The following is a 13,538-nucleotide window of genomic DNA, read 5'->3' on the forward strand; positions in this document are numbered from 1 at the left end:
CAGAAAGGCATGTTCTTAAATTTAATCCATTGTAAGGATCTCTTGATGAGGCTACTTCAGCGAAGGTGTGACCCATCTCATTCAGGATAGAACTTAATCCTCTTACTAGAGTCTTTTATAAACAGAATGAATACAGGAGAGAAAGAAAGCCATGGAGACAAGAAGATGAAAGCAACAAAACCCAGAAGAGAAGGGAAAGACCAGCAGATGCCATGTGACTTGCCATATGACAGAGGCAAGGCACATGGATCAGGGATCATCAGCAGCCAGTCTTCAGGAAGAAAGCATAGCCCTGATGATGCCTTGATTTGGACACTTTTTCTAGCCTCTAAACTGTAAGCTAATAAATTCCCATTGTTAGGCCAACCCATTTCATGCTATCTGCTTTCAGCAGCCTAGCAAAATGAAACAGATGAGTATAATAAAAAAGACAGATAATAAGTGTTGACAAAGAAATGGAGCCGTTGGAATCCTAATATATTGCTTGTGGGAATGTTAAATGTTGTGGTCTCTTTGGAAAACAAGTTTGGCAGTTCCTCAAAAGGTTCAACATAGAGTTACTGTATGATTCCGCAATTCCACTCTTAGGTATATGCCCAAGAGAAATGAAAACATATGTCCACACAAAAACTTGTACATGAAAAGCAAAAGTGGAAACAATTCAAATGCCTGTCAACTGATGAATGAATAAATGAAATGTGGAATAGCCACCCAATGGAATATTATTTGGCAATCAAAAGGAATGAAGTACTGATAATACTACAACATGATCAACCTTGAAAACATCATGCTAAGCTCTGCAATCTATACAATTCTACCCTATTTTGCCTGTTTTTCACATCTTCACCTCATTGTTTAGAAGCATTCTAATCCCTCCTTATTGTTTAAGAGCATTTTGGTCAATCTTACTTCACCATAGCCTGTAGCTTTCTGTATTGTGTCAACAGGATCAGCAAAGTACAGAGGAAAGCTGTCAGTGCCATCCACAGCCTGCTGAGTTCTCACGACCTGGACCCACGATGTGTCAAGTCAGAGGTGAAGGTCAAAGTTGCTGCCCTTTACCTGCCTTTGGTTGGCATCATTTTGGATGCTTTGCCACAGCTCTATGATTTTACAGGTAAAGACACCTATTTCCTTCCTCCAGGTACCTACTAGAATGCGGTCTTTGTCCCTAACTCACTAGCTGGTATGCTCCATAAAAAATCATATTTCTCCATGTATATTTATTTGTTAAGGAATTATATCTACGTTTTAATCTGCTAGCATGTGAAGAGCTTTCTAAACCAAACAACAAAAAGGATGAGATTATAATCACAGGATTTCTCATGTTTTCTTTTTTCATCCCAATGAGTATAAGCACCTACTTTGGGGGACTAACACCTTGAAATAAATGTGTTCCTTTCCTTATTTTTTATCAGTGTTTAAGCAAAGAAGCAGATTGTCTCAATAATTGTTCCATGCAAAAAGCATCACACTGTCTTTGGTATAATGAAATTCTGCCAAGGCAGAGGAATTTTGCCTTTGGCACTAAGAGCTAATTCAGTATTTGGAAGCCAGTGTTCCAGGCTAGCAAGGAGGAAGGGTAACCTGTCTCAAAGATGTCTGTGTGCCTTCTGAGTCGGTTTACATAGGACAGGGGAATGAGAGAATGTGGGTGAAAAAGACCACCCCTGCCTAAATAGAGGAGACTCTTATGTGAGACCTGACAAAGGTAATCCCATCTGCCTACCCTTCCCCAAATACACACACACACACATACATACGTACATACATACATACATACATACACATACATGAAAGAGTAACCAGGAACGTTTTTCTTCTGGCTGTCATCTTTCTAAAGAAAGATTTTGATCACTTCAGAGTGGCCATTGCTTTTCCCTCTGCTCAAGGGAAGTTCTTAGAAATTCCCATTGGTTGATGAAGGATCCTAGGGATTGGGGAATGCTTGCTTGAGCCCAGGCAGCCTTATAGGCACCCCTCCTTGGCACCGTCCAGGTTTACTCACTTCCTCCAAATTGCACAGGGTCATGTATGACTAAATTATAAAATCATTGTTTAGTTCATAAAAGTGGGGCCAATCACCTATGGCCTCTGATTCATAGAAATCATAAAATACAGGACATGCATTCCCACAGAAGTAATTATCACCCCTCTTAATAAAATTTTCAGCAAACTGCTGAAGGGTAAGTTAAAGGAAAAGATTGAGGGGTTAGGGTTGGGGTGGTTGGATTCTGTGCCTCAAGGGCAGGGAAAGTACAGAAGCAAGCTTGGTAAACCAGGTTGTGTATACTGCACAGTGAGAGGCACAGCTTCCTGAGTGGTGCCTGATCAGGAGGGCAAATTGAGAACAGAATTGCCTGCAAAATTTACAGATGTAATTCATAGCAGGTCAGGTGACGTGTATGCCATTTCTAGAATCCTTACCTGATAGGTTTGTTTTGTTTTGTTTTCATACATGTGAAGCAAGCACTCAACCACTGAGCTACATGGCTCTGCAGAAAGTTTTATTTGAAGAGCTATGGCTTGGTTGTTTCCAAAGCAGGGAGCACAACATTCATTTCTCCAAAGCTTCATTGTTATTGGAGTTTTCCAAATCAATCACTTGGAAAAAGAGCTTTTAAGTAATTGGTCTTTGAGCCTGTTAAGCCTCAAAGGCTTTTTAGCATATGAATTAAACTTTATGGTCATGATGTAGCTGACAAGTGGGAAAACAATAAAAGTATTCTTTTATTACAGAAAACGTGGTGCATCTAATTTGTCATATTAAATATGGAATCTTCAGCTCGATAAACTGATAACAATAATGACTTTCAAAAAAGATAACCTGAGTTCAAATTCCAAGTGCTTTAATATGATATGTGACCTTTGAAGAGTCATTTGTCCTTTTGATGTCTTCTCCTCTCAACTCTAAAAATGTAGATACCTATGCACATTTTATAAAGATGAAAAATGAAATGAAGATGAAAAATGATTAAGATGAAAAAGAGAACTTGTATAAAAGCATTTTGCATAGCAAATGTTTATGTATATAAGCTTCCCTCCTCTTCTCGTAACTATCACACCATACATATTTAGGGAAGACTGCATTCTCAAATCAGTCCTGAAAATGTTATCAGAGTCTTGCGTAATTGCCAATGTTTGCCACTTGCTATTTATATCCCCATTTGTTTTAAAACCCAATTGCCTTAAAACATTTATAACAGTGATTTATTATTATTTTAGTTGGGTACCCTTTCTAGAACTTTGGCAGACAAAAATGCTGTTAACCCAACTTTTCTGAAAAATTGAAGGTCCAGATGGTTATAGTGTTGACAGGTCTAATAAAATATGAGTTTTTAAGGAATCAATCAGTTGCAAGTGTTTTAACATACTTTCCCAAGAACTACTTGAAATAATACTTTGTGTGTGCAATTGATAGCTTTCTTAAAAACCAACTTTTTCAATAGTGGGATCCTTTTTTTTGTTTGCATACATCTATACCTATGTATAGATATAGATATGTCTGTATTGTACAAATACAATGAATTAACATCTATTTCAATTATTTTGAAGTTTAATAAGTTGTCGAATCCATGACAATATAGATTGTTAATCTACAAGGCATGCTTTTTTCTTAAGATTTATTTATTTATTTTATTTCTCTCCCCCTTCTCCCCCACCCCAGTTGTCTGTTCTCTGTGTCCATTTGCTGCGTGTTCTTTGTTTGCTTCTGTTGTCAGTGGCACAGGAATCTGTATTTCTTTTTGTTGCATCATCTTGTTGTGTCAGCTCTCCGTGTGTGTAGCACCATTCCTGAGCAGGCTGCACTTTCTTTCACGCTGGGCGGCTCTCCTTATGGGGTGCACTCCTTGCGTGTGGGGCTCCCCTACACGGGGGACACCCCTGCATGGCAGGGCACTCCTTGCACACGTCAGCAGTGCACATGGGCCAGCTGCACACGGGTCAAGGAGGCCCGGGGTTTGAACCGCGGACCTCCCATGTGGCAGACGGACGCCCTAACCACTGGGCCAAGTCCGCTTCCATATAAGGCATGTTTAAATCTGTAATTTTAGGGTTCTTTCTATCTGGTTATTATTTAAAATGTATGAATAAAGTAAAAAAAATTAGATTACAGGAAATTTATTGGAAGCATTGAAGAGTCTTCTTTTTATCATTTGAAACATTAATTTCTATCCTAATCTTGTACTAGACATTTTATCTCTTTCGTCTGTCTGCCTTCTCCTGTATGTGGTAGCAGATTAAATAATGCTAAATATCAGATTAAATATTAAACTGTTGACTTCAGTAACTAATAGGTATCAATATAAATAAATTGGAACTTCGATCCGATGGCTATTGGGAAGAGAAAATAGGAAAATGCCATCTTTATCTTGTCATCACCAATGATGTTTAATTGCAGCTGCAGATGCCCGTAGTGGAAAAAATCGTGCCAATGGCTCTGATGAAGAACAAGACGGGACAAGTGCAATTAACCAGAATGTGGCACTGGCTATAGCTGGGAATCATTTTAATTTGAAGACAAGTGGAATGATGCTGTCTTCCTTGGTATGCTGATGCACATTTCTCTGATTTATTTTAGTTTTGTATTTTCTTCCATCTTCTGATGAACTTGTTCTTACATTCACCTACCAGCACCCAGTATAGAGCAGGAAGAGACTGTCTCCTTGCTGGATACTGGAAGGGATCACCACGAAGCTGGCAGCTGAGCCAGGGGATGGCATAGATGAGGCATTACCCAGGCCAGACAGGGTTCTGGCAACAGCAAGAGATCCACATATCAAATTCAGGCAGTGTCAGAGGTGCCGAGTTCAAGGTAGAGGAAACCAGGAAGGTGGTGAACTAGGAAATCTGAGATCACTGCAAAGGAGAGCCAAGGAAGGCTCCCTCGGGACAGGGCGGGACTCTTTTATTCTATGTATTTATTCATATTGTATCTGATTCCCAAAAAAGTTGGGGGGGCTGGTATCCTAGAGTGAGTGCTTTTAAGAAGCAAAACACCTTCAGCTTTTCTAGTTCTTCTGGGAACCTAGGGAGAATATTTGGCTCTGTGCTTTTGAGCAGACTCTGGGCTTAAAGATGGGGTCCTTTGAGATTGCAGCCTCTGATTCACTTGAGGGTGGTCCATCTCTCTCCGTGCATGAGATCTGACCTCTTCTTCGTTAAGACAACACTGCATCCTCCAGCTTAATTTAACTTGCATTTCAATGTAGACATATATGTCATTTAACTTGCATTTCAATGTAGACATATATCTGTAAAAAATTTAGCTTTGTCCATGCTTGGGAAGAGAACATCTAGGCCTAACTCTTCTTTGCTAATCACTTTCCTCTCTTCCCTCCAACACCAAGGAAGCTCCCACCCTAATATACCCCCATGAGGAATGAGGGAAAGGGGGCAGAGAGGCAGGGAGGGAAGAAGGAGAATGGACATTTGAGATTTGACATCATTGATCTTAGAGTTTAATAGTTACCTTATGTTTTATGACCTGCATCTCACCAAAGCTAGCTGCTTGAGGCAGTATGTGTGTTCTGCATGGTTATTTACCTCTAAGGAAGAAACTTGAAATCCCAAAGTTCATCTGCTAGAACATATTCCCTGCCAAGTTATCATATGTCTAAATGTTTCATTTCTTCTTGTCAGCATCCTCAGAAAAAGTAATGTTAAAGAAACTTCATAAGCTCTATTATTCTCATCCAAAACTAACATTTCCCTCACATACTCACAGATGCCTCATTGTAATTTCACCACCACATTCCACTGGATATTAGCTATGCTGCATGAGCCAAGGGTGCAGCCACGAATTGTTGTTCATGTCGATTTGATGAGTAACAGAAAGTGCACTCAGCACTTTAAAATGAGTACTTGTGGCCAAACTATTAAAACAAATAGCCTTACACCCTATCCTCACCTACATGCAAACATAAATTGCGGTTAAAGTCCCATTTCAGAGGACTTCACTAAAGTATGGATCTGATTAATTTTCTAAGCAGTTCCTGACCCTTATATTATACCTGGACTCTGTGACAAAGAAGCTGAATCTCGAAATCGGGGTATTTGTGGCACCCAGCCAGGCTAGTTCTCTTCTCTAAGCCCAGTGCTCCACTGTCCATCCTGAAGGAGAAACACTTGGAGATTTCAGCAACGTGAAAGCCCCTTTGTACCACTGAGATTGGGAAGCATGGACAAGGTCCGGGGCAGATCACCAGATCATACTCCCCCTGACACAGGAGGGGCCATGCTGGGAGAGTGAATGAGCAAACCCCACCAGAGAGTGTGGCTTCCCATGCCAAGGGGAGGCAGGGTTCTTGAAACAGCCCAGCCAAGGAAGAACTACGGTTGCCATGTTCTAAGAGATTAGCATTCCTTAAGCTTTCAGTTTGTCCATTACCCACCTTCTTCCCCACCTGCACCTCCCAATTTGCCTTCTTTCCAGCCCTATAAACAGTACAACATGTTGAATGCTGACACCACCCGCAACCTCATGATTTGCTTCCTCTGGATCATGAAAAATGCCGATCAGAGCCTCATTCGGAAGTGGATTGCCGACCTGCCATCAATGCAACTAAACAGGATTTTAGATCTGCTTTTCATCTGTGTTTCGTGTTTTGAGTACAAGGTACATGTGGGGTGGTTCAGCTTTATGCCAGCTCTTGTCCCCCAAGTTCAGTCCTGTTGCCCTATGTTTGGGCATCATTCATTTTTCTTATTTCTGCATTTTAAATTCATAATTGGCTTGCATTGCAGGTATAATACCACAGGGAAGGGATCTCTGCCTTCTGCAGAAAGAACCCCATTCCCTTTAGCAGAATTTTGGCCAAAGGTTCCCCCCAAAATAGAATCTCTTTGCAGCACCCGGACACCCTGGCTAAAGTCTCCTGGAGTGTTGTTGGAGGATTCTCTCCATGGGCACACACCTCAGCACACTAAATGTCCTCCTGCCTCTGTCCTGTCCAGGGAAAACAGAGTTCTGACAAGGTCAGTACCCAAGTCCTGCAGAAGTCCAGGGATGTCAAGGCCAGGCTGGAAGAGGCTTTGCTCCGCGGAGAAGGGGCCAGAGGGGAGATGATGCGGCGCTGCCGGGCTCCAGGTATGTGGACTGGCCCTTCCCTGCTTTTTATGAGAGAGCTTTTGAACTTTTTGTGGGAAGGGGTGTCTTTCCAACAGGAGTAGAAACCAGCACTTTCTTGAGACATTTATGGTAATATCAAGGAGGCCATGGGTTCTAGGATTCTGTGTCTGATGTATATGCTAGCCCTGTGCCTCTAAGAGAAAGCTGCTGTCCTGAAATCATAGGAACTCTGAAAATACCAAATGGTGTCTTCTAATTAAAACTTGGTGGTGGTAAAATGTCACATCCAAGAATGGGATTTGACTAGTCTGTTCAGAGAATGGCCAAGAAAGTGGATAGTTTTTGTTCTAAGATCATCCCCCCAAATCATTCATGGAACTGTGAGAATGGAACCAATTCCCCCAAATGACCTCAGAGTGCTCCAGTTCTTGAGGGACCCTCATGGCAGAATGATCTGGAAAAGCTGAACTCATCACTGTGGACTAGAGTGAAATGCCCACATACCCTCGCTCTTATTCAGTGCTCAGAGTAAACTAGTATAACAGCTCATCCCAAGCAGGGAACTTGGAAGGGGCTCAGCTTTCCAGTGGTGGCGGGGCACCCTCAGGCAACACCCACGCTTTCCTTTGCAACAACTCAGTTTCCAGCCAGAGTTTCACTGTAACCCTCTGCTTATGAAGAACGTGCTCACCAGTGGATGCACCAGAGAGGCAGCGTAGGGGTTCTTCTAAACTCCAGCCTATCAATCAAAGAGCAGAGCGACCCAGACATACACATGGCGGCCTTGTCTCCTACCACCACCCAGCATGAACTCTAATTAGCCAGAGAAATGGCACTGAGTCAGCTCAGCTGAGCTTGTTATGGAACTTCTGGTTATCTTGGAGGGTTTCATGCTAATCAAATTCCTATCATGCATTTCTTAACTCCTAGGGAATGACCGATTTCCGGGCCTAAATGAAAATTTGAGATGGAGGAAAGAGCAGACACACTGGCGGCAAGCGACTGAGAAGCTAGATAAGTGAGTCACTCAGCAACTTTGTGCTACTTTTACCTAAAGTCCAAAACTATTTTTCCCAGGGTACTTGTATTACTGAAACAACTACTTCCTTCCAAGGGTAAGAAAATGAAGCATCGTTTATCTGTATAAATATGGTTCATCCAGAGACCCAGGATAATCAAAGGAATAAGGACTTATAATTCCAGCTTTTTAAATTTTATTACATTGATAAGTATTAAAGAAAACTAATATTTAGCAGCCTCAGATAGCTTATCAAAAGCAGCTGATATAGAGCAGGGAAACAGAAAGCAGGATAAAGTACCCAAGACTACATATTTTTAAATCCAGATTTCCTTTGGGGTAATGTGTACAAAGATATATTTTCAGGAATATTCATATCAGCATTATTTTAAATTGTAAAAAAAATTTTAGAAACATTCTAAATGTCCAATAATAGGGAAATATTTTACCATTAAATGATTTAAAATAATTTTAATAATATGGCAAATACTTATGATATAATGTTAAATCAACAGAAGAATGATAGACACTGATTTTTATAAATCTCTTAACTACATATGTTCTTTTAAAAAGACTAGAAGGAAATTTACCAAAATAGTAATAGTGACTTTCTTTGGGTATAGGTCATTGATGTTTTCTCCTTACACTTTGTTGTTTTTCCCACAATGGATGCATTTTATGATATATATGTATTATGACAAGGAAAAAAGTATGAAGAAGTGAAAGAAGGAAAATCCTGCTTGGATTGCAATATATGCCATGTATAATGGCTAGATATGCAACAATTTAGACAGGAGAACTAAACTAAAATGTTTGAATCAATGGCACTTGTCTCCTAGTCCTGTTGGCAGCCTTGTGAATCCCTGGGTTCCTTAGCAAAACACCATGTGGTTAAAGACCGCTCGCCCCACCTGATAAGGTATAGGTAGGGCATCCCCATGGTGTTTGAAGCACTTATTATAAGGTGGGGGACAGAAAGACCTGAATAGTGGTGTTGCTTTGTAATTAAGCATGAGTAAGTATCTTCATTGTTACCAAAGGAATGAATCATTGTGGTCTGTTTCTGAGATCTTTGGGAATCAAGCTGATTTAAAATATTGAAGAGATAATCACATTTTTATTGTAGAAGTTACTTGGAAACACAGATGTTGATCTTATTAATAATATCCATTTGCTTTGAGTATTTTATTCTTACCCTAAGGTCTCTGACCTCATTTATAAGATATTTGGTTCTGAGAGTCCATACATCCTAATTCAGATGATGAACAAAAATAAAATGTTCATGCAGTAGGTGCTACGGAACTTCCTAGGACGTTAGGCCATCAACTCTGCAGGGTTAAGAGAAGAGCCTAACAAGCCATGTTTTGTCTGGGCTGTATAAATCAATATTTGGAAAATCTCCTTTTGACGGCAGTAACAACATAATATTGGGCCTTATGGTGCCCGGCGTCCCAGTTCTCTCTAGGCCAGCTCAGTCCCCTGTGAAACACCTGATGGGCAGCTCATTGGCAGAGTTAATGATTCACATCTGCAGATCTTCAGGGATGCTGTCATTTTTTAAGGGAAACCACAGTAAGAGTGTAACTGCTCAATTTAGCTACTTGAAAAACTTACTGTAATAGTAACAGTGGTGTTCTTTACATTTTTAAGGTCACTTTTCAACTATTTTGGCTCTGTTTCTTTGGGCATAGTAGTTTTCAGCCTTGGGCTACACATGAGCATCACCTGAGGAGCTTATGTTCCCAGTTCCCAGACATCCTCCAAACCAGTTAAATTAGAATCTCTAGCCATGGGGCCCAGAAATCGGTAGTTTGTAAAGCTCTTCAAGAGATTCCATTGTGCAGCCAAATTTGAGAACCACTGTTTTAAAGGAATAACTGGTAGACTTTAAAAAAAAACAGATTAGGACAGTCTTGAGAGCTGTGCCGCCCGTTAGCCACATGTGGCTATTGAGTGCTTGAAATGTGACTAGTTCCAACTGAGATGTACCATAAGTGGAAATTCCAGGCCAGATTTTGAAGACTTAGTATAAATAAAATAATGTAAAATATCTCATTAGTGCTATTTATATTGATTGCATGTTGATAATATCTTGTTATATTTCATTAAATAAAATACACTAAAATTAATTTCACATTTTACTTTTTTAGTGTAGCTACTAGAAAATGTAAAATGACATATGTGACCCCCATTATGCTTCTATTGAACAGCATTGCTCTAGATCCAAACCTACCAGCAGTTAATAAATATTAGCTTTTATATTTCACTTACGTTATACATATATGATCACTTGAAGAATTTTTAAAAGTACAGCTCAAACTGGGGATAGGATTGCCTCTCCTAAGCATGAAAACATTTAATAAACCATGGAAATATTTATTCTGAGCCCTCAATGATATGTAAACTACTAAAATGCCCCCATTAAGGTGACTCAAGAAGAGCTAATTGGTAGTTCTCTGTGGTAATTTCTCTGCCTTTGGGGGATCTTGGAGAAGTCAATTCTTTATACTTCCCTTTTCTTGCACCTAAATTTGCATGATGGTACAAAATCTCCCTTTCCAACTTCACTTGGATTTTATGAGAATGGATGAACATAAAACACTTCATTCCTTAAAAAGAAACCTAACAGAGAAGCAGCATCTGGAAATGTCCCATTGTCTAGTGGCTAATGACCAGTAATAACCAGCATATGCAGCCTTGCTTGCTATCAGAAAGGGACAAAGGAAAACGAAGGCCCTCAACTTGCCTGCACAACCCCAACTTGGTCTTGGAAAGTCAAAAGACTGACTCGCCCTTAACCCAGTTTTGAAGCATCCCCTCTTCTCCACCAGCAGAATCACTGTTTCCCAAGTCCACACATACCCAGCCTCACTCTTCCACCTATTCAGAGCCTTCCACTCACTCAAATCTAGAGATGGTTCTCAGGCAATGCAGGAATGGCCCTGAGGGGTCAGTCAACACTATAATTGGCTCAGCCTAATGGCTCATAGCAACCACTGATTGCTTCTCTGCCCATTTTTGCTATTTTCACAATTTCTCATTTTTAATAATAGTGGGGATGATGATAGCCTGGAGACTTTACCTAGACAATCTTTCTAACCAGACACTAATTGCAGAAAGCAGCCTGTACTCCTTAGTCATCTGTGGCCAGTTGCTTTGTTTTCACTCCAAGGTTGACTATTCTAAGGATTTCTTTATGCGAGGGTGCCCAGATTACCATCGTTGGAACAGGGCAAAGTTAGAAACGTACTTTAACTTGACCTCTTTCTGTTTCTTAGAACAAAGGCAGAGTTAGACCAAGAAGCCCTCATCAGTGGCAATCTAGCTACAGAAGCGAATTTAATCATCCTGGATATGCAGGAAAACATTATCCAGGTGAGGAGAGCTGACACCTGATTTGTTTCACATGAATATGTTTACTGGAATTTAATAAGGAACTCCTTATGCAAAAGTATGAAATAAATAAATGTGATCCCAAAATGCCTTTTTCTTTTCAAGTGAAATTGGGAAGTTTACTATTTACAATTGCATTCACCTAACAAATTCCAGAGATACTGAATATTTTTCTGGCTTTTTGATTTGCTGCTCATTTAGAAGGGGTTAGGTTGCTTGAGAAGCTCGCCCTCATGGTGAAATCTGCCCACGTGTGTACCAAGTTTATAATGTGGATGGTGGGCTCATAGTTCATTATCTAAAGATGACCAATAGGTTTCTTCTGATGGGTCAACTGCAGTTGATTGAAGGTTGCTGCCTGGTGTGGGGAGCTAAAGCTACAACTTGGTTAGGTAAAAAAAAAAAAAAAAAAAAAGAGTGCTAAGTTTGTATAATGATGTCTGCTTTGAGCACAGATTTGGGGTAGGGAAAGTATTTGTGCCATGTATTTGCCATCAAGCTGTATAAAAGTATAGTGTCCCTGTGAACTTTGCAATAACACAATACACTGTACTAATTTTATCTTCTAAGTCAATGATTTCCAAAAATTTCCAAGAAGTTTAGGTGATAATGGGTTTTTAGTTCCACTGAAAAATGAGTCCCTGCATGTTTTCATTGAGCAATCATTTATTAGAGTAGATCCAGTATTGATTTTTAGGGCTTGAAGAAGCATTGTTGAAACAGTGGAACCTTAGTTATCCAACTTTTAAGTGGTCTAAAATAAAAGTAATTATTGTACAAAAATAAACACAAAAATTACGTGTAGTCTTTGATAACCTTGATATCTTTGATAACTTCAATATGTGGTATCACATCAGTTATATCTTTATATAGCACTGCTTTGAGGGCTATCTACTTAACACCAGCCCTCAAAACATATTAGCAGTTTTCAAAGAAAACAAACTTAATTGCCATTATCGTTGGTGTTAGTCCTGCTGTAGCTGATAAATAAGCTTTTCTTTAGAAACCTAGCCACTGACAAGCAGCCCCTATTGGACTAGGAAGCCCACAATTGTGTTTTTGAAGAAGAAAGCTATACCTTGCATGCAAAGAAGAACATTCCAAAAACGGCAGCCAGGGATGGAGGGAGAAGTGCCTTCTGACTTAGTTTGGGAGCCCAGAATCAGGCATAAATCCCCAATCAATTCAGAGTTGTGGAACAAGGTCATATGGAGTCTTCAGCTCTCTTGGTTAGTGCATGTTATGTGTGGTGGCTCACCAAGTCCTTAAGACCTCAGAGAGAGAGAAATGAGACCACTGGCGTCCCCATGCTCCTCTTAAGAGGCATCTGCGTCTGTCTGCATCCCTCAGGACACTGTCACAGAGTGCAGGGATTCAGTGACGCTGTCTTCCGTTCCCCCAGGCCAGCTCAGCCCTGGACTGTAAAGATAGCCTGCTGGGAGGCGTCCTGCGGGTCCTGGTGAACTCCCTGAGCTGCGACCAGAGCACCACCTACCTGACCCACTGCTTTGCCACACTCCGTGCTCTCATTGCCAAGGTATATGAGGGGCATTTGTTTTCTTACTCTTAATTAAGATTCTTCTCTAGCTTCACACTTCTCTCTGCAGGTGGGCCAAAATCCACGGTGTATTCAGGGGCACGGCTGGTAAAAGGCTTACGTCTTCCCAGGAAGAAACTAGATGCAGTGATTCTGTGGAAAGTCACCCTGACGAGGAGAAGCAGGGGTTCTCGGGCTTGAAATGTGGCCCAACATTGAAATGTGGCCCAACATTGAAATGCGAACGGTCGTTCACTGAATGTCTATGACACGAGTGCAAAACTCAGTCGAGTGACTTCTCTTTCACCTTTTAATAGCTGGTCCATGTGAGATTAAGTCCTATACGTGATCCCTATTAGTGAATCTTACAAAATGTCATGTCATAGAATGCCAGGAACTTTAGAAATCAAATTCCATGGCCTGAGGGGTAGAGAGTATTGCCTTAGTTTTCAAGGGTTGCCATAATAAAGTATCAAAACTAAGTGGCATGAAACATGAGAAGGGTATTATCTCAAAGT

General features: G+C 40.5%; 1 protein-coding gene across 3 annotated transcripts in view; it reads left to right on the forward strand.

Moving 5' to 3' along the window:
- DOCK8 (dedicator of cytokinesis 8) overlaps positions 1-13,538 on the forward strand; it is a 246,921-nt gene that overhangs the window by 201,996 nt on the left and 31,387 nt on the right. For all 3 annotated transcript variants that reach the window (XM_058301712.2, XM_058301715.2, XM_058301713.2), the window contains 7 exons: positions 948-1,117; positions 4,403-4,548; positions 6,437-6,619; positions 6,958-7,090; positions 8,003-8,090; positions 11,369-11,465; positions 12,886-13,020. In XM_058301712.2, coding sequence (XP_058157695.1) covers positions 948-1,117; positions 4,403-4,548; positions 6,437-6,619; positions 6,958-7,090; positions 8,003-8,090; positions 11,369-11,465; positions 12,886-13,020 — 952 coding nt within the window. The remainder of the gene's footprint in view (positions 1-947; positions 1,118-4,402; positions 4,549-6,436; positions 6,620-6,957; positions 7,091-8,002; positions 8,091-11,368; positions 11,466-12,885; positions 13,021-13,538) is intronic.

This window comes from Dasypus novemcinctus, chromosome 8 (assembly GCF_030445035.2).
Source record: "Dasypus novemcinctus isolate mDasNov1 chromosome 8, mDasNov1.1.hap2, whole genome shotgun sequence".
In the NCBI taxonomy this organism is placed as follows: domain Eukaryota; kingdom Metazoa; phylum Chordata; class Mammalia; order Cingulata; family Dasypodidae; genus Dasypus; species Dasypus novemcinctus.